This window comes from Chelon labrosus, assembly GCF_963514085.1.
Source record: "Chelon labrosus genome assembly, chromosome: 21".
Lineage (NCBI taxonomy): Eukaryota > Metazoa > Chordata > Actinopteri > Mugiliformes > Mugilidae > Chelon > Chelon labrosus.
The window spans coordinates 2,740,690-2,767,042 of NC_140354.1; the positions used below are offsets into that span (position 1 = coordinate 2,740,690).

At 42.8% G+C, this 26,353-nt stretch overlaps 1 protein-coding gene across 1 annotated transcript in view; it reads right to left on the reverse strand.

Moving 5' to 3' along the window:
• The window catches only part of shank1 (SH3 and multiple ankyrin repeat domains 1), a 46,534-nt gene that overhangs the window by 2,325 nt on the left and 17,856 nt on the right, over positions 1-26,353 (reverse strand). Inside the window, exons 7-24 of the mRNA XM_084569899.1 lie at positions 25,180-25,296; positions 24,682-24,759; positions 23,865-23,931; positions 23,497-23,666; positions 22,076-22,197; positions 21,683-21,831; positions 20,085-20,198; positions 19,591-19,666; positions 9,534-9,616; positions 9,320-9,444; positions 9,074-9,209; positions 8,875-8,955; positions 5,420-5,446; positions 5,255-5,311; positions 4,949-5,064; positions 4,469-4,592; positions 333-3,879; positions 78-89 (exon numbers count right to left, since the gene is read on the reverse strand). Of these exons, the coding sequence (XP_084426025.1) occupies positions 78-89; positions 333-3,879; positions 4,469-4,592; positions 4,949-5,064; positions 5,255-5,311; positions 5,420-5,446; positions 8,875-8,955; positions 9,074-9,209; positions 9,320-9,444; positions 9,534-9,616; positions 19,591-19,666; positions 20,085-20,198; positions 21,683-21,831; positions 22,076-22,197; positions 23,497-23,666; positions 23,865-23,931; positions 24,682-24,759; positions 25,180-25,296 (5,201 nt within the window). The remainder of the gene's footprint in view (positions 1-77; positions 90-332; positions 3,880-4,468; positions 4,593-4,948; positions 5,065-5,254; positions 5,312-5,419; positions 5,447-8,874; positions 8,956-9,073; positions 9,210-9,319; positions 9,445-9,533; positions 9,617-19,590; positions 19,667-20,084; positions 20,199-21,682; positions 21,832-22,075; positions 22,198-23,496; positions 23,667-23,864; positions 23,932-24,681; positions 24,760-25,179; positions 25,297-26,353) is intronic.

A 26,353-nucleotide genomic window follows, 5' to 3' on the forward strand; every position in this document is an offset into this window, starting at 1 on the left:
AAATTCACTCAGGTTAAAGTCAAGTCAAAATTTTATGTTCTTCCAGACAGTAAATGATATGGAAGCGGCTCTATTACCTGTTTCTGCTTCTGAGAGAAACACATGGAAAAAGCCGAAGAAATAAAAGAAGTTTACACAGTATAGACATATAAACACTTAGACAGGACAACAGTTTTTGTTTCACAGAAGACTTGAATAACAGTTGTGGAGGTAAGGTACTCACTGGTGCCACACTAATGTTTTTACACAGAATGACACTGTCAACAACAACATACATAATTTTCGCCATGACATAAACAGCAAAATTCAATCAAGTTTTCAGTAATCTGTACCTGTGTCTGCTTAGCGTTCTCTGGCTGCTCCATGTGTCCTTGCTTCTTTGTTGCAGTTTACTGCTCAGCTCATTAATGATGCTGGGCTTCATACTGGACACAGGAGGGTAAATCTTCCTCCCTTCTAAAAGCGATCCGGACTGGCCGTCACCAGTCATCTGACCCTCACCCCAGAGAGGCTTCATTTCGGGAGTGCGTGGTCGATCGAAATATGGTGAAGTGGGACGTCCCAAATTCTGCATGTCCCTTACTCCATATCCATCCTGAGCACTTTCCTCCTCTGCCACTCCCTCCTCGAGCTCATCCTCTTCATGCTCATCTCTTCGTCTATGGGAGTGGAAGGAAGCAGGAGCAGTGCTGGTCTGTCTGTGCAGATCCCCTGCGCGACCTCCATCTCTGAACCTGTTGCTTTTTGGGTAGGTTGAGGCAGTTGCTGTGGCGTTCTGCATCTCAAAAGTTTGTCCGTCCAGGTAACTCATGTAAGACTCAAGAAAATCTCCTCCTCTCTCATTTTCCCCTGTCGCACTTGGCCCTCCCATTCGTCCCCCTGCTCCAACTCCTCCTCTATCCCCTCGGTCCAGTCTGTCTCCCCGCACACTGACTCCACTCAGAGCCAGGATGCTGTCCAAGTGATGGTCACTGCTGCTGCGGCTGTCCAGTTCCTCAATCCCAGAGTCCACCACTGTCTCCTGGGACTCTCCTTTCTTTGTAGTGTGTGGGGGACGGTGGTGTTCCCCTGTCCTGCGACTGCCCGTGATGGCGGTGGAGGATGTCGTATGTGTGGTTTGTGTACGCTCCTGGTAGAGCTGAGTGGAGGTGCTTGTTGTGGTGGCAGCAGCAGTGGTTGTAGCAGCACAGCTAGCAGTCGTGGCATGGGAGGCAGTGCCCCTATGTGGGACAGAGGTGGCAGCAGTGGAGGAGGGTGCTAGAGGGCCACGGTAGGCTGGGGGCGGCGCAACTGTGTGTGGGGGAGGTGTAGGTGAAGAACGCCCAGTATGAGTGCTGTTGTAAAGGTGGTGAGACATAGAAAACGGTCTGTGATATGATCCAGGAGGAGGAGGGGGTGAGACCGATGGATGAGGTGGAGGGCCAGAAGTGGGCTGCAAGGTAGAGGGTGAAGAAGGGGGCGGGGGGTTAGGTGATGTCTGAGACGGGGAAGGAGCAGATTGTGTCAGATTGGCCACCTCACTGTCATAAGATGTGAGGCTAGAGGCGGTGGAGTCCCCTGCCTGAGGAGACGGCAGCGGTGTATGAGCAGGAAACCCACTTACAAATTGTTCTTTTTGAGGGGGTGGAGGTGGTGGTGGGGGAGGGGGAGGAGGAGGAGGAGGGGGTGGGACCTGCTGTTTGCGGGAGGCCAGGCTGTTGGAGAGCATCCCATGTTGTGAGTATCCTGATACTCCCCTGTCAAAGCTGTTGGCAAATTCTAATGGGGGTGGAAGGGGGTCTGCGTATACAAATTCATCGTCTGCATCAACTGAGGGAGCAGGGGGAGGAAGAACCATCAGGCCAGTCCCAGTACTCCCAGTAGTGTTCCCTGTCTGCTGAGTACTGGTAGGAGGAGGAGAGGGAGGTGTGAGGGACAAGATATAGGCTTCAGCTTGACTTTCCATCCTGAGATAAGAGGGCCTCCGAGGCTGCTGAGACTGAGACGCCTGCTGAGTGGCACTTTCAGCAGATGCTGCATTGGCAGCAGCCTGCTCTGCCCTCCTCATGTAATGTTCTCTCTCTTTATCCCGATCCCTTTCTCTCGACAACTCCCTCTCACGTTCCCTCGACCTCTCCCTCTCCCGCTCCCTCTCTCTCTCCTTGTAAGTTGGCTGGTACGGCTGAGACTGGTAGTGGTGTGTGTGGACCGTTTTGTCCTCAGAGAAGCGAACTCTTAGCCCCTCACGAGCCCCTCCTCCCTCCCGCTCCCTTTCCCCTCCACCACCTTCTTCACCCCATACACTCCCGACTCCTCTGAGGATTCTGGGTGAGGGTGGCCGGCCAACAGTAGGTGTGGTGGCAGCCAGAGAAGAAGAGGTGACTAGATAGGAGCTTGAAGACTGGGAAGCGGATGAGACTGGCTGAGAGGTAACAGTAGACGAAGGAAAGACCACACTCGACATCTGGCGGGTAAAGTGATGCTCTGTTCCCCTTCTTAACCTGCTGTCATCCCTCAGAGCACGTTCTCTGGCAGCCAGGGCAAGGCCTAGAGGTGATGTGGGGTCAAGAGCCTTCCCTGTAAGAGGGTGAATGAAAGTGGTGGTGTTTGAGGGTGCTGGTTGCCTTCCTGCTGCTGTGTACAGATCAGTAGGCACAGACTTGGGTTGATAGTCCAGGGCAGGTGAAGAGTACTCAGGTAAGCCAAAGGCTGGAGGCATACTGCGGGTGTGATGGATGAAGGTGTCCCCAGAAAACATGCCCTCATCAATGGACTTGGACGGACGTAGCCGTGTTGATGAACTTTCTGTTTGTGCACTCAGCTGTTGCTGAGACACCTGAGTCCTTGTTACTCCTCCTAATACATCACTCACACCTCCAAGACTTACATCCTCCTCAGCAGACATGAACAAGGAGGCACTCTTTCTGCGGGCTTCATGAAACCGCTCCCTGTCTCGGCGAGCTGCGCCAACAATGGCAGCCCCAAACTGGCTAGTAAAGTCCAGGTTATCCTGGGCTCTTATTGAAGGCAGGGATGGAGGCGGTGGTGCTGGGATGGATGGTGGAGCAGGAGGCTGTGGCGCAGGAGTGGATGGAGGAGGACCATGGGGTGTTTTGGCTTCATCTGCCTCTCCTGATGCAGGAACATCAGCCTCAACACTGCTGCCCTGGCTGCTCCGTCCACTGCTGCTGGTTGAAGGGGCCTTGACAATAATGGTAGGGATAGGGATGGAGCTTTTCTCTACTGAGCCTTTGCCTCCCAGTGTACCCTGGCCCATGCGCAGGTCCTCTACCTTAGATTGTTTTACCAGGGGGCCCTTACCTCTCCGGGCCCCTCCTTTAGGACCACCTGCTCCAGCAGCACCACGGTCTGCCCGCTGGGGTTGACTCTGGGTAGTCTGTTGTTGCTGGGGCATTACAGTGGCAATGCTGGATGGGGGGACGGCAGTGCTATAGCCTCTCCTAAGACCTGCTGCCTTGGCCCCTCCACCAGCCCCTACGCCAGCTCCAACAGGCTCCCCGGTATAGGCAACCTTCCGTGAAGCAGTCCTACTTTGAGTAGTATGGGCAGCAGCATGTGCATACGAGGTTGTGTGGTCTGGCGCTCCACCACCAGGGCCAGTACTGGGACCACCTGCCCTCTCCCTGCCTCCATGGGTGAAATGCACTGACTGGGAGTAGGGCTGGTAGTGTGCAGAAGTGGATGTGGACTGGGACACAGAGACAGAAGGCTGCTGGGATGACTTAGCTCTCCAGCCGAGTGGCGGAGCAGACGAGAATGGAGGATCAGGTGGAGCTGTGGTGGGAGGAGGGGGGATGTCGTCTGGACCAGGCACCGACAGACTCCGGGCAAACTTCATGGTTGGAGGATGCAAGAATTGCTTCTCTTCCTCAGGCACACCTACAGTATAGCATTCACAAATGGAGAAAGAACAAATAGGGCTTTACAAATGAAGCACTGTGAAAGAGAAGCTGGGAGCAATCTATGAGGGTGTCTGTCTAACTCTGCCTGCCCAGGTACCTGCCAGCAGGTCTGTCCTCCATTCTTACGTTTGTTAGTAAGTAAGTAAGTCAGTTAGTGCTACATATTCCACAAACAAGTAGCAACTGGACAGCATTACACAGCAGCATTTGTTTTGTTTTGTTTTGTTTAGTTGGTCACCAGAGAGCTATTTCAGGGAGACAATTAGCAAAGGCTAAGTAAACAATAAACCAGTAGGAGATTAGTGGCACTACTGCATATAACAAATAGTAGTTTAGTGAGTCAAACACAAACATCTTATTTGCATAGTGTAGATATACAGTATACTGAGTTAGTGGGTTATTGTAAAGCAGACAATCAGCTACAGATAAAGTGCACACATTTTTGGCCACAGACGAGACACTGTTGGGCACAAACAAACAGGTCAGCATAGCACAGACCGCCACTGGCCCAGAGGACAGACAGACAGGTGGACGGAGGGGCAGACGGAAAAAACAGACAACCTCACCGATGGATTTCTGCCGCAGCATACCGTGCTGTGGGGCATGACCTGAGGTGTACTGTCCACGGTCATAGCCGAGGCCCAACCCAGACGACATCATCCCCATCCCAGACTGATCCCCGTAGTTTTGCTGAAATGATAAAAAATGAAGAGGATGTGAAGGAAACTTATCTGACGGTCAAATAACTTAAACTAACTAAAAGTTGTGTGGAGTACCAGACTTTAATGTTAATTTTCAGTATTGATTTAGTGTTAATATCAATAGAGCTTCATGAGGGTTGGAACAATTCAAGATTAAAAGACTGAAAACATTTCTTGTTTGGTCTGTTGGTTTACACAGGAAATTATTTATTCATCGGTACTGGTACATTGTTAATTTAGATATATTTTTATGCCTTAAAATGAAACATAGGATGTGCTGCAGATTACAGTGTCACACAAAGGTGTTGTACATGTTCAGAGGCTAGCAAGTCTCATGATACACACCTCATTGCCATAGAAACTTCTTCCCCTGTCTCTCTTTGGCCCCTGTCCCCGTGTCCCCGGTGCCTCGTTGGTGCTGATTGTCTGCTGAGCTGCTGCAAGAATTTCATCTAGTTTATCTGAGAGAATAAAAGAGAAGAGACAGACAGGAAGAAAGGAAGAGAAAGGGACATAGACAATGAAACAGAAAAATGGACAGCAATAAAATGAACAAAACAATGTGTGGAAAGGAACACACTTGATGGAAGTGGCTGAGAAAGAAAGGGAGAGATTCAGGAAACATCCACTGACAAACATGAGCGTCCTTACTCAAAGCCATCTGATAGACTGTCCTCTTCTTCTCTGTAACTTGGGAAGATTCGAATTCTAAAATAGAAGTAACACAGCATAAGCCCAGTAAGAGAGCGGCAAGTGCCAAGTCATTTTGGACAGACATAAATACAGTGCCAGAAGCAGGGGTGCACCAGAGCATACCTGATTTTTTTTTCCAAGGGGTAGCAGCTGGAAGGAGGACAAAAGGAGACTTAAGTTTTGGCAGGAGTGGAAGTGCGATAGCGCTGTTACAGTGAATACTAATCATATTCCCCGGAGCCTGACGAACTGAGTCACCTCGTCAGGCTTTTCGATCTTTGATGTAAAAGAACGTACATCACACCCACATTTTAAGATAGCTGAAGCATGCACACTCATGTTACAGTAAATATGTTGCTCGTACGTACAATATGCTGTTTGCTGTTTCACGCTCACACATATACATACAAATTAGTAGGAATTAGTCTGAAGCTGACTCCCACCTCTTTCCACTGTTAAATGGTTTATGTTCCCGTCAGCAGTGAAGTGAAGACAAAAGAGAAAAGGGATAGGAAGAGTTAGTGGTTAACCCTGCAAAAAAGTCCACAGAGGAGGAAGGAGGAAAGAAGTACAGGTGACCTTTGCATCCACTTCTTGTGAGTGAGTTTGTGTATGTGTGTGTGCACTGAAAAGGGAAAGGCTTTTCTGCCACACTCAAACCATTATATTTGCTAATTTGTGGTTTATTGAACTTAATTAAACAAGAATTACGTTTTAACGTATAATGGTTAAACGAACTATGAAGGGATTTTGAATACGTTTTTATTTAATCTCTTACTTATATCTGCACTGCACAAATCCTCTCCAAAATTAGATTTATTAAACGTCTACACATATTTAAACAATACTTACTTACTGTCAAATTGAAAAACAACTATTTGTGGACTAAAGTGCACTGAAGGATCATTTCCATTTTAATGTCCTTGTTATCATGCTGCATGACTTCTAGGTGAACTTGGACACTGTTCCAACAGCAGAGGTGAGACAGTTAAACAGGCATCACAGCTAAATGAATTCTAATGCATTAGAATAAGCATATGGCATCAGATGACATGGCTTCATCACAAATTGTGCTTCTCTCACCTTGATTCAGAAAGTGTCTGAAAATTAAGTAAACAGATCTAAAGGAACTTGAGGATAATTATTTATAAATGTAATTTTCATTGAGTCAAGCTTTAAATCATCAAGTTTAGAATTACATACCACCAGTGATGGGAATAACGGCGTTAAAATAAACGGCGTTACTAACGGCGTTATTTTTTTCAGTAATCTAACTAATTACTATTTCCATCGTTACAACGCCATAACCGACAATTAAATGTGGTGCGTTACGAAGTGTGAAGTGAAGCAACTAATAGAGCTCCGGTAGCTGACGTCACCCTGCACCAGCAATCACAACACCGCCATATTGGCAGGAAAGCGCACTTTGCTAATTACTGATCGGTTGACAACTGCGAGCAACTAACTAACTTGTCCTTGTACCAGTTACAACCAAAAATGGTCGACAGCTCTTGTGCCCCAGGATGTCAGAATAGTTGTGGAAATTGTTTTAAAGGATTCCCAAAGATACTGCAAGACGGCAGATGTGGATTACTACAATAAAACGCTCAAGAAGCATGTATGAGAAAATGGAGCAGTGGGATCCCTCAAGAAACAGATTCCGCTTGTGTAGCGATCACTTTATATCATTTACAGAATCCAGCGTTTTCCAAGTGTAATGTCTTGTTTATTTAGCATGTATTTAACACAATGTCCAACAGATTTCTTTTCGTAGAGGCAAATTAGGCTAATGTTAATAACGTGGATTACAAAGGGGTGTTGCTCATTCAGCACTAAAACTACTCACATTGAGAAAGAAATTCAGGATTAAACAGTTACTTGTTATTGTAGTTGTGTTACTGTCATGAACCTCCTCAGTTTTCCTGCCAAGAAGGCGGTGTCAACAAAAAAGTAACGCGACCCGCGGAGCTCTGTTGAAGACATCCGACTTGGCTCTCAGACTACAGCCAGCCACAAGCAAGAACTGCAAAAAATCCAATTCTTAGACATATTTAAACTTCAAAAAAAAGTATCGCAATAGTTACTTTCCCTGATAACTAGTTTTTAACAATTGTGACCAAGATATACAGTAACGTTGTCAGAGATTGAATCTGAATTTATATTAAATAATTTCTTGTTACGTCTAGGCTGATATAAACACTGATAAGATAGATTTGCAATAAGCTAATGTATAAGCTTTATCTCTTGTACTATGGCACTTCCTCACTTATGTATCGTGGCAGAAGGTTAATGGATAATATAGTGAGTATACTGTATAGTGAGCATTAGGGCAGTAGGAAAGTGGGCTCAGGGTTAGGAAACTAGTACCTGTGTGTCAGACTGGGTGCTCATGCTTTGTGTTGGTCAGGTGTCACACCACAGAGAGAAGGCAGGTGAGAGGAGGAGATGGGGAAGGGATGAAGCAAAGGGCTGATCTCTACACTCAGGATAAATAGTAGTCAGATCCTGACTCACAGTATGGCAGCAGGACATGACTCATTGTAATTGCTGTTTACGGGTTTGGACAAGTGTCCAACATTGTTTGCAAGAAACCAGATCTGACCAGCTGACTGAACCCAGCTGATTCTTCACATGTCATCAGCTTTCATGTTTCATGAGCTTAGCATGCTCAGCAGCAGCACCATAAATGTTTAGAACAACCCAATCACCAATAAAACACTGGCATTCTGATCTGCAAATGGGGGCGTTGACCCTCGCCATGCACTCTCCTCCCACTATTTTGCCTCAAATAGAGATGGCATAGCTAGACATAATGCTGTTCCCATAGCAACAGCCCTGGAACAAAGTTGTTTTTTTATTTTCTTGAAAATTACTCATCTCAATAATTTTATCCTTGGTGTGATTTCTTCCAAATGAATCAAATACGTCTTCAACAAAAGAAGATAACAGCAGAGGGACATATTTTGCAACTAGATCGCTGACACATTAAGACTAGGCACTTTGCTATGATATCAGTGGCACCCGGAAATTCTTCAGGTGAACGCCCATTCCCCAGCAGTGTTACCTTGGTAACAAATACTCGCTGAGTGTCACTGTGTGTGTGTGTGCATGTTGAGCAGAGGGGCTGGTAGACTGCTCTGTGGGTGGTGGGGTTAAAGCAGTGTGTTGGCCAGGAAGAAGTAGGGAGTGCACGAGGGTAAAAGGTAAGAGAAGCGGGCAGTGGGAGAAGGATCACAGGGTGGATGGCGACACTTTTTCTGGGTGGGGTTACCTGTGGTGAGGGTGCTGGAAGTGACAGTGTGGAACCTCTGAAAGAACAGTGAAATGCATTGAGACCGTCATCCACGGCGGCAGCCAATCTTCTTTCCCTCTTGTTCTGTCACTGAATATCTACACTCTCTACTTTCTAGCTGTCTAAATTTAGCCCTAGCTCAACTCCCCTTCACACTTTCAGCATCTTTAACAACCCCCAACATTGGTTTTACATTCCTCATCACCTGAGTCTGTTTAAGCAAGCTTCATTGACTTCATTCTTCTTGTTTCATCTCCCCAAAATATTATTTAAACCTGTATCTTACCCATCTCTTCGAGCTCTGAAGTCATGGATTTGGACCGTAGGGCAATAGCTGGGGTGCTCAGCCTCTTACTCTGCTGGGGGACTAGAGGAGAGGGGAGAGAAAAAGGTAGTGGTGGTCAGTGAAGCTATTCAAGAACAAGTGGAGTCTCCACAAGCAATCACCAACAGCAGTACCCCTGGCAGCATTGATAGATTCTTACTTTTCTTCCTTGAACCCTCCTCCATGTCAGGGTTGCGGGTTACCATGACAACCTTGACCATGAGGCTGTTGCCACCCTGCCGGATCATGTTGACGACCTGCCGGTGACCAACTTTCACTACATTCTGACCGTTGACCTGAGACACAGAGGCGTAGCTATTGAGTAACGGAGTTAACTGTCATTTGGCTAGTTTGCCAATAGTTTTTACGCCATTTTTATAATGCAGTGGTAAATCATGGCAGTTACCTCTATAAGAAAATCCCCCATTCTGAGACCAGCCCTCCAGGCTACTCCTCCCTCGTCCACTGACTCCAGGTACTGCAAGGCAGGGAAGGCCGGGGTGGGAGTAAACTCTTCGATAGGAGTCTGAGCTGGAGACAGCATGAAAATGTGAGACTGCATTAGCATTGCACATAATACGGTATGTCCTATATCGGCTCCACTAAGGCTACATTTTTACCTTTGGCTCCTCTTAGCACAAAGCCAAAACCCTCGCTGTCTTTTTTCTGTAGAAGGACCGTCTTCTCCTTGATTATATAGTCACTAGTAGAGAGAAAACAGAGGAGACCAAGAGAGAGAGACAATTAGAAATAACACAAGAGAAACAAAGGGAAGAATACAGGGAGGATCTGTATATCTTTACAATTCACCCTCTGCCTTAAACAGTGGAGATGATTGTGCATTTTTTCTTTATATGTTTTTAGTGTTGATATAACAAGGCTTAAAATTAAAGTGTGTCTAGAGAAAGATTAGATTTTATTATACTCTGCTTACTGTATATGTTAACTGTATAACAACACACTCTCCAGAGAGGTCAAATACAAAAATATTGTATATAAAATCTAAAACTACTGCTGCTATGAATCAAATGTCTTATTAGTTAATAACTAATGACCATTAAATTGCAATATATACCACAATCATTGCAGCACAGACTTAAAACAGTGCTTTGCCGAGCTTCACTTTACTGTAAGTTTTTGACCGCGAGCCCAGAACCAGTTGCTACCAGAACCTCAGTAAGAGATGCTATATACAGTATGATGGCGCTGCTTGTTGCCTCAGCAACAGCTAGAACTGGACGTAGGGAAACTTGGGTAGGTCCACGGCAGAGCCAAGCTATGTAATGGTAAACTATTAGTCACTGACAGGAGAGAACAGGCCCTGCATGCTCACAGGTGGAGCTCATAAAGTGCAGCACACTTTGTGTTCCGCACTGTGGCACAAACAGATGGGAAATATGCAACATGAAGTGGAAGGTATTTACTCAAACTGTAGTTCCAGTCCAGTGTGTAGGCTTTAGGGGAATCTATTGGCAGACATGGAATATAATTTTCCTAATTGTGTATTCATTGTTGTATAATCACTTGAAAATAAGAACAGTTGTTTTAGCTTAGAAAGAGTCCCTTATATCTAAAGAGGAATCAGATCCTCTTTAATCATATTGCACCGGAATGTTTCTACAGAAGCCCAGAAGAGGAACAAACCAAACACTGGCTCTAGAGAGGGCCTGTTGTGGCTTTTCTTTTACACACTTAGAAGAAGAAGGTAGCGCGAGGGGTATTCACTTGGATGTAGTCTGCAGCCTCACTACTAAATGTTACTAAATCCTGCACACAGTGCAATCAAGAGGTAGTTCGCCTAGTATTTTCATTTTATACTACTTCATAGTTCGAATGAACACCATTTCAGAAGAAAACGTGCTTTTACTACATAACATTTATCTGACAGCTATAGTTACTGTTAATCTTAAGATTAACCTTTGGTTCATAAATACAAAGCATTGACAACAATTTAACCAGTGGTTCCCAAACCCCTTGTGACGGATTAAAATATTAATTTCCCCTGTAAAGGGTTTTATGTAAGCAACTATTCACAGCCCAGATAACTAATATTATCCAAAAAAAGAGCAAAGATCAAGTTAAAATAATAATCAAGATTTTTCTGATTCATCATTTAGCTTTTGACTTTTGGACGGACCAGATCCAAAGTTTGGGAATTAATAATTAAAAGTCTGTTAAAACTAGCTCCACCTCAAGCAACTGTAAAAAACGTACACATGAATACGGCATTAACATTTTTTTTCCCACAGGTATTCTTATTGAGCGGACAACCGTACTTCACCAAGAACACATATTGAAAAGTTTAACATTGTTGTTATTAAAAGCTCTTGAAGTATGGCATTCAAAATGCACTCACAAAGAAATTATTTTAAAATCTATATTTGTGCTGTATGTGTCCACTATATGAGTTTTTGTTGTCCTTGCAATACGTGGGATACTCTTTGCTTGGTGAGTTTAAACCTTTTTAGTCCAGTTGGATAACAGGAACACCACCACTATCAGGCACTCTGCTGCTGTTATGAATGAATACACCCTACAAACAGCCATTCAGTCAGTCAGTTAGTCAGAGAGGTATATATACCATGTCAGCTGTAACATACTGTAACCACATGCTGGTAATCCCATTGCGCACCAAAATAGTCCCAGCCCACTCCATCTGTTCATCCTGCTCTCTTATTTTCTTCACTGGCTTTTCTTTGTTATACATTTCTTCCCCCCAATGGCTACTTCTCCCTATGCTGGCTTCCTGCCCTTCTTCTTCGAACTTCTAATCATACAGTAACTTTTTCTTCTAATCACATTAGCCCCCTCATGTTCTTTTTCATTCAGTCTATTGAGTGTGTGACACTCCCCACAGACTGTGAGAGCCTCTTTGTCTCTGCTAGGACTCTGCTGAGGTCTCTTTATTATTCTTGTCCTTTTCTGTCTATTTCTTACTACTCGGTCCAAACATCAAACATTCTGGAGGACAAATGAATAAATTAACACAAATAATGCAAATAATAACAAATGCAAAGAAATGTTAAAGTAGGATTAAGCAAACAAATGCATTAATTTCTCTGAAAATTTAAATTTTGCAGAATGGTTAAAGTAAATAAAGGTGCATGCAGTGACGCATCCAGTTCATACTGTAGGTGTTATCCTCCTCTGCCCCTGCAGGCAACAGGTCACTGGAATCCAATTCATTTATTGAATTGAATAACCATAGGAATTCAGATAGTGTGCCGACAATAAACAAAAGTTCAGGAACCAACACCAACAAACTAGCAGAGTTAGGTTTGATGAACAGAATTTTTACACAGTGACAATGAATTGATGTTTACCACAAAATAAATTTCATGGATTTATTAAACTTGTGGTTGAGGAACTACATGAAAAAATGCCTTAAAAATCACCCTTGTACAACTATCACTTCAATCACTGGGATAACAATGTTCATGTCTTTTTTGTTTTATAAAATGGTGCCTTATAACCGCCTGGTCCGGCTCTTTTAAGCCATCAGCATCACATAACACTACGAAAGACAAAATAACAGAAAATGAAGGGTTTGGATTCAGAGTCGTTTGAACAGCCAACAGTGAAGCAACATAATTGTGAACAAACAACAAACATCACTGCTCTAAAAATGTGCTTTTCATGAGGAGTCTGAAAGGTATGTTTGATCATAGATGTTGTACTCATCCTGTACTAAAGCTGTGTGCATTTGTGTGAGGAGTTTCACCCCATTCAACCAGCCTTACTTTAATTCAGGCTCTGTAGTCTTCAAGGTTGTCATCAACTTTAAGTGACATAACTTGTATCCCAGTTCAGTGGCAGGATTTTCTGTAGACACGATCTTCTGGCCAACCATATCAGGGCTAACGAGCCTGTTCCATTTCAAAAGCTCTCGCAAATGCAGCTCAGTTGGAAAATGCAGTCGGCTTTTGCTCACAACTGCAAATTCTTGAAAGCTCACAGTGTCCCTCAATCCACAGGTCAGTTGCATAATAGACCATATATATCATATTACTATGTATTCAGATCAGTCAGTAGTAAATATAATATTAATTAGACAAGGAATTATGGTGCAAGGTGTAATCCGTGGAAGACAACTATAAACACTTTAGCACATTAGCAGCCTTGTCATGTTCTTAATTATGGGCTATTACAGAACTTAAATTTTAACACTAGTTGTGTGGCATCTGTAATGTGCTTGTTAAACTTCCATGCGATGCAGTTTATATTGGCACTTTTCAGGTGTTTGAAAATTGTTTTCACCTCCAGTTGACATCTGAATATGACATTAGTGTCTGTGATGTTCGATTATCTCCAAGAACAGATTTGGGACTGCATCCTTCAGAGTTCAGCCACTGACCTGGGACACAGCATTGTCATTAGAAAGCAATTGAGCTGGACAATGCAGCACTGGGTACAGCGTACCTCACACTGCATAGGTAAGAAGCCAAGGCATTAAACAGGTTTGGTCAAGCAGTCTTCCTCAAAGGTGTCAGAAAGAAGCTGGAACTTGTCATGCATGCTGCATCGTTAAAACTCCCTCACCATGCACTGTTTCCTTTCTGTCGGCAGTCTCCCTCTCTCTATCTCACTCACACATACGCACACACAATGGTAAACATACAGAAACACGCTACGTATCACACAAGACACAAGCACACATGCAATCAATCAGAAAACAAAGGGGGAGAAATCTGCCTGCCATTCCTTTGCGGTGTTGATGGACAACTGCAAACACACCGTCCATGCACACACGCACTCAGACATTGGAATGCATGCACAGAAACAAACACGCAATCAATCTGCACATCAGTAAAAACACCAAGCATCACTTCTGCCGGTGCAGCATTGCTAGAGGACATTTGTTCAGAGAGCGATTCTAAGCAGAAGGAAAGAAAAACAACACACGCATGTTCATACAGCAAAACACAGAACGACTGCACTGCTCATACACCGGGTTGTGCAGCAGCAGCATCAGCCCTCGTCCGTCTTCACACACATACACACACACTCACAATCAGACACAGTGAATCAAACACATCTGTCTGCAAGCATGCTTTGTAACATCTGCCAATCTATCTAATTGATCCTGCCCTGCCATCCATTATGTCCACATGCGTGCTTCCATCCATCCACCCCCCATCTCCCCCGGCAACTGGAGGAAGAGAGGGAAAGAGAGAGAGGCAGGGGAGGGTAGGGGGGTATAAAAAGCCATGGCAGGTACCTGTAAATGAACCAGACGCTCCTATTCACAGGGCCAAGCGATGGCCAGGAAGAAGAGAGGGAGAGGGAGAGGGAGAGATCCTCCTCGCCGCATGCCCCCATCGCCATTTCCTCCCCTCCCTCTCCTCCTCCTCCTTCTCCTGCTCCTTCTCCTTCTCGTCTTCCAGCGAGAGAGCAGAGAGCGCAAGCCGCGAGAGAGGAGAAGGAGGAGGAGAGAAGGAAGAGGAGGAGAGAGAGATGGAAGAAGGGAAAGGGAGAGGGCCGAGCTCTCCCAGCCCCTTCATGCTTAAGACAGAGAGAGAAGGAATGGGAGAGAGAGAGAGTGAGGGATGGAGATGGTTCGCTTTGACTGCGACACAGAGAGAGAGAGAGAGAGAAAGACAGGGAGAGTGAAGAGAAGGAGGGGGAGAGGAAGGGGAATAAGGTGGTTTAAAAAAGGAGAGAGAGAAATGAGGTAATTTAGAGAGGGAGAGTGTGAGGTGATTGGGTTTGCTCACAGGGGGCTTCATGCACAAACATACAGTCCGGAGTTGCCAGCATTCATGCAATCAACTCACACACAACCACATACACTTTCTATCCTCCTCTTCTCCTTCATTCATTTCTCCTCACTCCTATAGTTTATATGCATAGTGTTCACTCTGCCTATTTATCAATGTCATGATTTTTCCATTCATAAAAATAGATGTGACAGAGATAAAACTGTGCTTTACAGTAATTCATTCAAAGGGGGCATGGTAGAGGCCTCTTTAATTGTCGAAAAGGTATTATCATCATATAACATACTGTTAAGCCAAATTATAAAACATATGTAGAATATGATGTCCTCATATTTGTATAAGAATAAATCTGACTTTATGCAGATGTCTCTGGAGCTACTGCTGCTGTCCTCCTGCTGTTATTGACCCCATGTACCTTTAAATCACACTTAACCAACCTCACCCACCCACCTCAGTTTTTTCTTCTTTTCTTTCCTCTCATGCACACATGCACACCCATTTGCTGTAAACAAAGCATGAATGAGAGGGACAGAGCAAAGCAAAAGAGGAGGGGGGCATCAATGCAGACAGGAAGAGGGGCGAGGACAGAGAAACAGCTGGTGGATGAGTGGCGGAAGGAGGATGAGCAGGAGGAGGAGGTGGAGGGAGGGAGAGAGAGAGAGAGAGAGGAGAGAGATATAGATTCTCTCAAATAGGCACTCACATCATCTCTTAGTCAGAGCCTCCTTCTTGGTATGTCGAAGTTGTCCTCCGTCGACTTTCCCTCCCTCCCTTCTTCCCTCACCACATTTGCACTCGCTCTCTCTCTCTCTCTCTTTCTCTCTCATCCTCTTGCCTCCCCACTGCATTTGAGGACGATCACGGCACTTGTCCTCTCTGTTCTCACATCTCTGCCTTTTTGTCTCTCTGCCTGCATGTCAGGCTATACCACTGTGATTCTGTATGTACAGTATGTGTGTTCATGCATGTGAGAGGGAGAGAGGGAGAGAGGGAGAGAGAGAGAGAGAGAGAGAGAGAGAGAGAGAGAGAGAGAGAGAGGAAGCAAATGTTGACAGAAGGTTCACATGATTGTTACACACTTCAGCCAAAATTCGAGAAAGATAAATTGGACATGTTTAGAAAAAATGAAAGATGATATGAAACTGATGTGTAAAAGAAAAAACAAGTGTGTGTGTGTTTTACAAGACACAACAAAACACCACAGCAGTGTTTAACAGGCTATTCTACGGCTCTCCTCCCCCAAACTGCGTGCTCACTCGTCCTCATTTGACCCACTGTTGGCCAAAAACCGGTCCCATGTGGGCCTGCAAAGGAGCAGCAGCATGTACAGATTGTGTACAGTTGCTCAGGGCATCTGAGGCAATGACACAGAGAGCTGATGAACTTTCAGTTTGTAACTCTTATTGAGACTAGTGTTTTAGTTCACAGCTAAGCATCTAGCAAAACAGTAACAAAAGGACAAATGCTCCTTCACAAAGTGCTTTGAAACTAAATTTTGGTGACATACAGTATAATTGGTTAAGGAGCATACGTGTTGTGTGCAACTGTCGGCTGTTTTGCGTTTATTTAGACAGTGTGTTTCCCAAAGCTTGCATTTTATATTTTGCAGAAAAAAATGTCCTAACTAATAGGTGACAGTGTTTAGTATATTTGCATGTGCTTTATGCAGTTGCAGGGGGTGAAGCTCGCTCAGCCTATGTGGGCCATGATTGCAGATTGATTCTTATTAAAGGATAGCGATTTATGAAACAAAACACAGCTGATACCAAATGCAAATATTAAACAATAGATTGGTTCTTGATTTTATGCTGACTATAACAGATATGAATTGTTGAAAACATTAACTGATGAGGTCTGATGGCATCCAAACATTCAAGCACTTTTCATTTTGAACAGGCTGACTGACCTGAATTTAGCCACTGGTAAGAAAAAAGAAAAGGTGTGGAATATTATTACAGCCATCCATTCAGGAAAAGGCTGAGTTATGTGGAGGTGTAGGAGCTGACAAACAATGGAAAAATTTGAAAGGTGAGTAAAAAATGTCATCTGAGGTATAAGTACATGGTAGACACACATAATAATTCTCCATTTATTTCTCATTTGTCACTGTTAGTTCCCAAGTAATCATAGCCTTTAGTTCCTTTGTTCTTGTTAATGTAATTGCCATACTGCATTATCCAGTTAAAGCTGACCACTGGGTTTCCGTTATCAAGCCTAGTTATACTGTCATGCCTTGTCCTGAGCTCTAAACATCAGGCAACAAAATCTATCCAGCTATCAATAGGAAGCACACAGTGGGCAGGACAGGAGGTGAGGATCAACATCAATAGAGATTAGCCAATATGTTGAAAATGTGAAACTGAATATCAATCAATCAGTCTTGGTAATTACGAAAGCAAGGACCAGCTTCAGATATGTCAGTCCACAGGATAAAAGCGAAAGTGAGACTGAGAAACCTTCGGGAAAAAAAATGTTTTGTGCATCTTGCAAATGATTTGATTTAATACACTAAGTACAGACCCATTCCTGGTCTGGTAAACAAAACAGGTCTTGCTTTGTTCATTTCACTTGAAGTTAAAAGATCCTTCTATCTATCTTCAGTGTCTTGCTGCATGTACAAAGAAAATAAATAATTTTCTCTTTTCTATCCATTTGTAAAAACATGTCTTTCTTCCATCATCCAAGCTCCTCATCCCTCTCTTCGCTTCCTTTGAGTGCCCTTCACTGTCTGACCTCCAGATGGAGTCACCACAGGGTGGACAGGGTGATAGAAAGAAAATTAAAAAGTACAGGGGGGTTAGCAACACAGTGATGAATAGAAAGCGAGGGAGGGATGCAGAGACGGTCAGGAGATGCGGCCAAATACAGAGAGATGATAGGAGGAATAGGTGAGATATTACATGTAGCGATAAAGGCTGTGAGAGTAGGCCCATGTGAGGGCGGCTCTGAGTCAGCCATGCCTGGCCAACAGTCTCCGGCTCCGTCTGCGCCACAATGCGGCTTTAATTATCGATGATGTACGTGCTAACGTGTGTACAAACATATGTGCGTGAGTTTGCATGGTTGAGTGTGTTGCTTGCGTGAAATATCACTGCTGATGAAAAGCATGTCAATAATAAATTAAAGTATGGGTATGTGTGTGTGAGACAAGCACAGTTAGAGTGAGGGATAAAGAAACAATAAAGAGAGAATAAAGAGAAAAGCTGAGGAATGAGAAAGAAGGACAATAAGTGATAGAATGATGAGAAGGAAGGAAGGAAAGAGGCAGAAGGCCTGATTTGCATAAATAATATATCTGATTGAAAATTGCTTTATTTCTATGTAAATTATTGTCCCCTTGCTCAGTACAAATCCTGTATGCTGAGATTACTTTGAATAAATGTGAACAGCCATGACGTAGATGAGTTAAGGAGGAGATGTCAAACCACTAAAGTCAATTCAAGAGAGTTTTCCCCAGTTGTGTGTCAACATGTCATCTCTTTATATCATATCAAGAAGATGTTCAAAAGGCTGAATAAGAACATATTTCCCACTACTCCTGACAATACTCTGTCGTCAATTAAATATGGAAGTGAAGTAAAACCACTAGAAAGTGAGTTATGTCATAAAACTAGGACAGCTATTTTGGAAAGGTGCAATTATTTTTTAATTAGTGGACTATGACCAGAAAAAAAAAAAATGGGCTGTTTGAGGTCTGATTTAAGGTTCCACGTTAGTTTATGAAGTTCGAAATTTTGGAGCAAAGTTCACAAAAAAAAACAAAGAACCCCAGCAAGAGAAAGGCACAGATGGCTATACATGGAAGGAATTAAAGTATACTTCATAATCATTTACTTCATATTTTATAATGACAGAAAAAGTTTTCTATTAAAAATCTGTGTCGCCCCTTTAAGATCGAATAGTTGTGTGGGAGCAGGCACTGATTAAGTCAGTGGGTGGATGATCTGTATTAACACAAAAAAAGAATAATAAGCTCCTGTTAAAAGTCAAAGGTCTCAGCTGCTGTTCAGGGATTATTTGTGTCTGTCCCATTGAGCAGTGATACATACAGTATGTGAGCGCCTGAAAATCAAGGGCAGTAATGATCATCGAATCATTTCATAACACTGGTCAACACAGACATTTGAGACTGCTTTAAAGTGGTCTGAGAGCACACAAGTTCAGCCTAAAAACTGCAACATGGAAAGGCAGCTCACAGCTCAGTGCCACAACACACAAAGGAATGAACTTACTCTAAAATCCTCATATGACAAAAGTCTTCCTGTCTGCCTAGGTTAGATTCAGTAAAAACAACTCAATCAAACACAACTGGTAAACCTCTGCCTTGAGGACAACTCCAGTATGAAAGCAGGCAGATCAGCTTCTAGACCAGAGGCTGTGAACCCTCATACATCGTCATCCCACTGCATGAGTCACTCACAACACATCACACGAATCAAGACTGGAGCACATGAATCATCTGATCTGGGTAGATGTATACAGTATGTTACCATACAAACAAATCCCCTGCCAGCATGTGCTGTATGTCTAAACAGTGAAGCAGCAGGTTCATAATGAAAAGGCTGTCAGACTGAATTTCAGCACCAACTGAGAGGATGGACGAATCACATCATGCTCTTTAGCAAAGTACTTAACCCCTCATTTTTTGAGCAAAGCTGCTCAGAGGCCAACAAATGGAAACAGTGGTGGTCATGATTAAGCCTTCATTTAAACAGGATAGGACGCTTTCATGCATCATTCTGGTCCTTATATCACACCAAACAGACAGCTGACACATCTAAATGCCTCATTGGTCAATATCAGTCCTCCAAAGTGTTGTGTTCAGTTCAAATACCCCTCTGATAGGGGAAGTACCACTCAGGTGTGACCTCATCCTTGATGAACCCCACCACTTAAATTATCTAAAACAAGGAGATGATCAGTTCAACTGAGTGACAGCAAATAGCAAGGCTGTTCCTACCTGGGAGCATCAAAGCTGTCGTAGGATCCCACAGTGTAATGGCGGAATAGTCTTTTGGCTCTTTCTCCACGGCTCTCTGGAACACAAAATCACAGGGACATCAGCATGGCCGGACCTACATTAAATCTATTTGCAAGGTTTATTATACGGTTACTTTTCAACATCACTGCTATTATTCTAGTAATATATGTAATAATATATTTCAGGAGCATCACTCTTCTCTGCAAGTAGTGTTGCCAGATCGGGAGGCTTCACGCCCAATTAGCTGGTTTTGAATTTTATTTTGTGGTTAAAAATAGAGCTTGTTTTTTATGATAGGCTACACTAGTGGAAGCAAGCTGTACTGTTCAGCAAAGGTTAACAGCTATTGCAACATTTTAATTATTTAAGCTGGCATCTTAACTCGATGTCAGGCTTGCAGATGTGATTTTCTCAGTGAGTGTTTCTCAGAATGATCATGCTGTGTGTGTGTTTGTGTGTCTGGTGGTGATTACCTGATCGGTTGTCTTGGCTTCGAACCACCACTTCCTCCACGCAGTCAGAGGGGAACCAGCCTGTGCGACCCCTCACCGTCCCTTCCCAGTACCCGCCTTCACCAACACTCAGCACTATAGGTAGGGGTAGGAAAGAGCAAAAGGTCAAGAAAAGGCGACATGAAGACGTACCACCGAAACAATGTAACACCAATGAGAAATGGACACACGCAAAAAGACAACAGTATACAGACAGACAAGAAATAACGTGGACACACACACACAGACATGCAAACCTCCTACATACTCACCAAGACATACATACCTGGTGACACCTTAGACTCACTCACAAACACACACATATTCATACCTGCAGACATTAAATACAAACATATATAGAGACCTTACACTGACGTTATGATATGACCATTTCACAAACTCATCTAAAGGCACCTGAATCTGGCCTCTGAGACTGAAAGACGGCCCTTACATCTGGTGTTAAAATCCATCTCAAAAGTTTGTTAGAATGTCTACCACTTTGGTCATGCACTGGACCATGCACTTGGTGCAGTCTGTACAGTTCTTTGTGGTACCTAAAGGATTAATCCTACTGGCTGTGAGGAATCTCTCATTTTTCTGTGATGGCTGCAAAGTTTTACCCAGGGGTTCCTCATCACACTCAGTTTCATCCATCTGTTGTTTTACTGAGATCATTCAACATTTCTGGAACTGAGAGAATATCAAAGGGTAACGCAAATTTTCAGCTAATTTATTGCTTTGGTTTCCAGCCTGCACCATGGCTGAATTTCACCACTGTATATGGTGGAGGCAGCAAACAAACAGAAAAGCTGAACCAGGGTTAAAAGGAGAGTGAATACTGAACTGAAATTAGCCTTGCAGCAAGAAATAAACTTCAGTTGAAGGCTTGGGTTACTCTGTATCAGCTAGATGTATTTGGTAGGCATTTATTTAGAATGTAAGCAATAAAACGTTGATTAGACGACATTGTGGTCACTGGATATTTGCCAGTGTAGTATTAGCTAATGCTGGGTGGATAACTAAATGTTCTTTGGATGTAGCATCTGGCTTTGTGTCCATAATACTTTATCAGCTGGCTAAATGGTGGTAACTTAAAAGCCGTTAATTAAATCTCACCTCTGAAATTGTTAAACCCCTGCAGTCAGCAGCTTACATATTATAAAGAACTGTTTGGGGCTATTCCAAACACCAGAAACAGAGACAGACTATAGCACATGCAGCCCCATGTTACGTGTCTATAGGTGTCTCTAATGCAGCTTTGCAAGTGCATGAATGTGCATTTAGTTACTTTTGCACGTGTGCCCCTGTAAAAGCTGCCTGTCTGATTAATGTGGACTTTCCTTTAATTTGCACATAAGGTAAATTCTCTTTAAAGACCTCTGGAAATTGCTTGAAAGAGCAGAGTCTGTGTTTTATTACATTCTAATCAGGTGTGAAACAGCATCACAAACACTGATTCCAAACCAGACAGAAACTTTGCGTTCACATGGAAGACAAAATGCAGTATATGCTCCACAACACACAAATATACTGTACATATAGAACATCCTGATGTGAAAACACATACTGTATATACGCACCTTTGACCCTGTCTCCCTTATTAAAGCTGATTTCTCGCTCTCCCTGTGCAGTGTGCGCCCGAGTGGCAACAAAGACTCGTCCTGGGACAGCACTGTAGAGGCGTCTCCGCTGGCCTGCAGTTTGTACAGTGGTAGTGGCAGCGGCAGGCCTGGGGGAGAGGAACGCTGCAGCTTAAAACCACATGTGACTAACTCACTGAATGAAATACTCTCATTTCAGTTGTATAATTTATGATCTGAATATAACTCACTGCACAACAAAACATTTCACATATTTAACACTTCTACAACCATCACTCAGATTATAATCAGATCAGGCTCAAATTATAAGACCTTTTAGAACAGCCAGCAGAAGGCCTTAGCAGCACTTCGACCTCAGCCTTCTCCACTCACCCCTGCCTCCGACTCTGCCTGCTCCTGTCTTCCTTGTCTCCGATCCTCCCACGGGACGGGGAGCGTGTTCTTGCTCCTCTAGGACTGCTGGAGCTCCGCAGGGTTCCTGTATGCTTATAGCCCTGTGACACACAAAGAGAGAAAGAGGCGATAAGAGATGGCTCATCTTCTTCTCTGTGGCTTAATTTTCTCTAATTTCTATATCTATAATTACTTACAAACTGCTCTGATTCATTTTAACTGTGCTTTTGAGAGCATGTTTACAGATTCTGTCAATAGTCAATTTATTTATAAAGCACATTTAAAAACAACAAATGCTGGTCAAAGTCCTGTACAGGGTAATCAAGGCATGTAAAACACAATAAAAGTTGAATAAAATGAGCAGCTCCCAAACTGAATTAAATGACAAAGAATACAAGTGAGTTTTTATAAGGCGTTTTAAAACAAGCCAGTCTAATGTGCAGCTGAAAAAGAAGGATCTCTGCTGTGCTTCAGTCTTGTTCTTGAGACAACCAGAAGACATTGGTCAGCACACCTGAGTGACCTTAACAGGCTGTGTAGGAGATCAGAGAGATATGTCGGAGCCAGACCAGATTACAATATCAACATAAATCATAATGAACATAATAAATTTTGTATTTATATTACATTTGTTAAGTTTTAGGACCATCAGCCTGAAGATGACCTTACTGCACATAATACCAAAATATATGCGGAAGGCAAGAGATAAGGTGCTGCACTTAGTAGTGTTCACCACTAGATGCTGATAAAGGTCATCCACTACATTGCATTGTGTGGTGTATACTGTAAATTAATGGACTTGTGCAATGGAAATAGTTATTATGTGTGCCTTTTCCAATTCATTAGGGTAAATAAAGCATCTATTTTTAGCTCTTCTCATCCGACTGAAATCTAAATACTCAGTGATGTTTGAAAGCAACTACAGAAACCCAACAGGCAACTTAGACAATTGAGGAGGAAATTTCTTGCTTGTGATGTATTATCTTGATAATTTGAAAAGGCTTCAGGCAGCGTCGCATAATCCTTTAATCCTTTAAATTATCCCACAGTGGGGAAATTTACCATGTTACAACACCATATGGATAAGGATAGTGCACAAGACAAGGACAAGTAAAACATTGAATAGTAATTATACATATGTGGTCTACTGGGAGCAGGCTTGGTTGCATAGCCTCACAGCAGTTTGTGTTCTATAGCACTTATGCTGAAGTGCCTGTTACTAAAATGCATCCAAAATCTTCTCAAATCTTTAGTCTTTAAGTCAGTAATAAACTTTGAACCTGATCTATTTAGAAAAAAAAAAAAAGCAAAATAGCTATACTGACCTTCAGGTGAGACTGCTTCGTCAACTGTTTTTAATGTAAAGAACATAAAGTTATCTTGCAGGCAAACACAGATACCTGCACAGAGACGATGTTGGTGGTTGGGGCATTGGGCACTGCCATCCACTCAGGCAGGTTCATGCTGCTGTCACTGTTGGCCCGGAGGAAGGGGTGAGGGTGGGGAATTGTCAGTGTTCGCGTGCTCTCCCGCCTCTGTGGGGCGTACTTTGGAGACTCCACAAAGGGAACTGGGAGGTAATGGGAGCCGGGTTAGAGAGAGAGAACAGAGAGTGTAATTTTCTTTCTTTTCTTTGTCACTGCTCTTAACTTTGCACATCTTCCTTCTCACTCTCCATTCAAATATTTCTAACTATGATATTATTGTTTACATGCTGTTACAGCATAGTAAAATTCCCTAACTTGTAAAAAATTCAGACCAGACTTACCCACATCTGTATCCCGGTGGTTTTTAATAATTTCTCCCAACTCAAAATGGCCGGACATAACAGCCACCTTATCAAAATAAACAAACAGATACACAAAGTTGTGTGTATTACTTTTAAATAATCGGTCGTGAAAAATTCCCTAATTTCCATGTCCTCAAATTGGCAATTTTAAAAGCAATGGAAACAAGGTTTGTGTCTGTTTTGTATTTAGATAATAATTACTATAAAGAGATTATTCCCTTATAAAAAATAATATTTTGCACAAAATGACTATAGTAAACATCTCTGAATAATTGTAGTTTCTTACTCCTGTTTAGGTTTAGAAGTATTTGTAATTTTATTTAAATATGAAAGTGTGTATTATAGCTCTCAGTCATGCAAATTTGATATCTCTAACTAAAAAGTCAAGGACACTGGACACTGGAAGCATACTCTTGTTTGATTGCATATCTCTGCAATTCTTTCCACTATGGCACACATGCTTTAGATTGTTTTACAGACTACACAGGTCAGCAAACAATCGATCATATTTAAATGCTTTCCCAGTGTTGTCTTCTTTGTTGTTTGTGAGCGTGTTAAACAGAGACAAAACAACAGATTGTCTCAGCTGGCTTTTTCTGCATTGACAGAGTTAATGTATCTAGATTAAGGGTTCACATGCAGTCCTGCCACATGGGACCTCTGTGTGCATCACGGCACAATAATGGTTTAAAGTGAAATTAGGCCCTGGAACTTTCTGCTACGTTAACTTAATAAGACAATAAACCATACCGCCACCCAACATGTATAATTACCCAGTCAGGCACTCAGCCATTACCTGAAAGGGGGTCTGCCCACTGTTATTCTTTGTGTCTTTATTTGCTCCCCGGTAGAGCAGAATTCGTGCACAGCTTTCCTACAACAAACAGCGTTGATTAATGTAAATTTAAAATAAAACAATAATTGTATAGTTTGTGTTTCACAGAGAAATGCACGTTATTTGTTCACAGTATGAATTTACTTTTAATAGCATGTTATTGTTATATTGCTGAGGATTCAATATACAGTATGATATGGAATATGCATATGAATATATGGTGTTATGTCGTTTATCAAGTTGTACACTTTCATGAAATTTTGTTTTGAAATATTCAATATATCTTTTTAAAAGAATCTCAGGATGATGAGGTTTTCAAGTTCAGAATATTAAAACAAACAATTGGTTAAATTATTTAGAAACAATTTATGGAGAGCTAATCTCATTACACTGCATGTATTTTACCAAAAGTGGAGAACACTCTATATGCTGGCATTCAGTATCTACTCTCTGAAATACCTTGTTGTATAAAGCACAGATGTGCAAGGCAGTGTTTCCAGAGGCATTCTGGGAGGAAGAGTCTGCCCCGTAGAAAAGGAGGTGCTCCAGATGCTGCGAGTTACCATTCTGACATGCCTGAGGAAGAACAGATCATGGAGGAGAGGTTGAAAGAGGAAGAAAAAGGGAAAGAGAGAGACAGAGAGAAAGGATGTAGAAAAGGCAACACATTTGGAAAAGAAGGTCAAAGTGAGAAAACAAGATGCAGAGAGCAGTAAAACAGAAAAGGATTTATATGGTTGTTTAATAAAGAAATGATAGAGGCGGAGAAGCAAACAGGGATAAAGAAGAGACAGAGACACAGAGAGACACAAGGTGACAGTTATCAAGTGGCACCAGGTTTAATTAACACCACCTGCAAACTCAGAGGGCGAGAAGACAGCGAGAGCACAAGTGAGATTTAATGATGACAATAATCGTAGCTACGATATTAAGAGCCATCATTATGCATACACACTCCTACAGCGACATTATAACTACACATTTTCTTACTTTTAGTTGTCAGTAGTATTGCAATTTTAATATATTATGTTAAAATAATTAAATCAATCTGGAAAGTATATTAAACAGTTCACTTACAATTGGTACATTTTAAAAACACATGTTGATTTCAGCATGATTCTTTGTTGTTAAGCATGATAATAAACTCAAGTCTCCTTAATCAAGCAAGTAGTAGATTCAGTGGAGAAAATGTTCACCTTCATTGCACCCATTATTTTATTTTATGTGCAACATCACAAGCTAGCATGAATTTACTTATTCACCTATAAACAAAAGAAATTTGCCTGAATGAGGAGACAAATCAATCTCAACACACACACACAGACAGTGTATGACAAAGGCCATGACTGGCAAGTAGCGCCGCAGAGACAGATGACTGATGAAGTGTGCAGATCACACTGAGATGAATAGGCTGATACCTTTATTTTTCCTCCTGGCCTTGCCTGTCCACATCACGTCAGCTGTTATATGAGGCCACAGAAGCAGGATGGGTAGGATGGAGGGTGAAACAGTGTTTCATGGCATGAATGAGTTTTGACGTGGACACACACTGGAACACAGAGTACACTGGCACATTACAAGAACATTATCTCTTATAAAGAGATGCATGCACACAAAAACTAAAACTCCACAG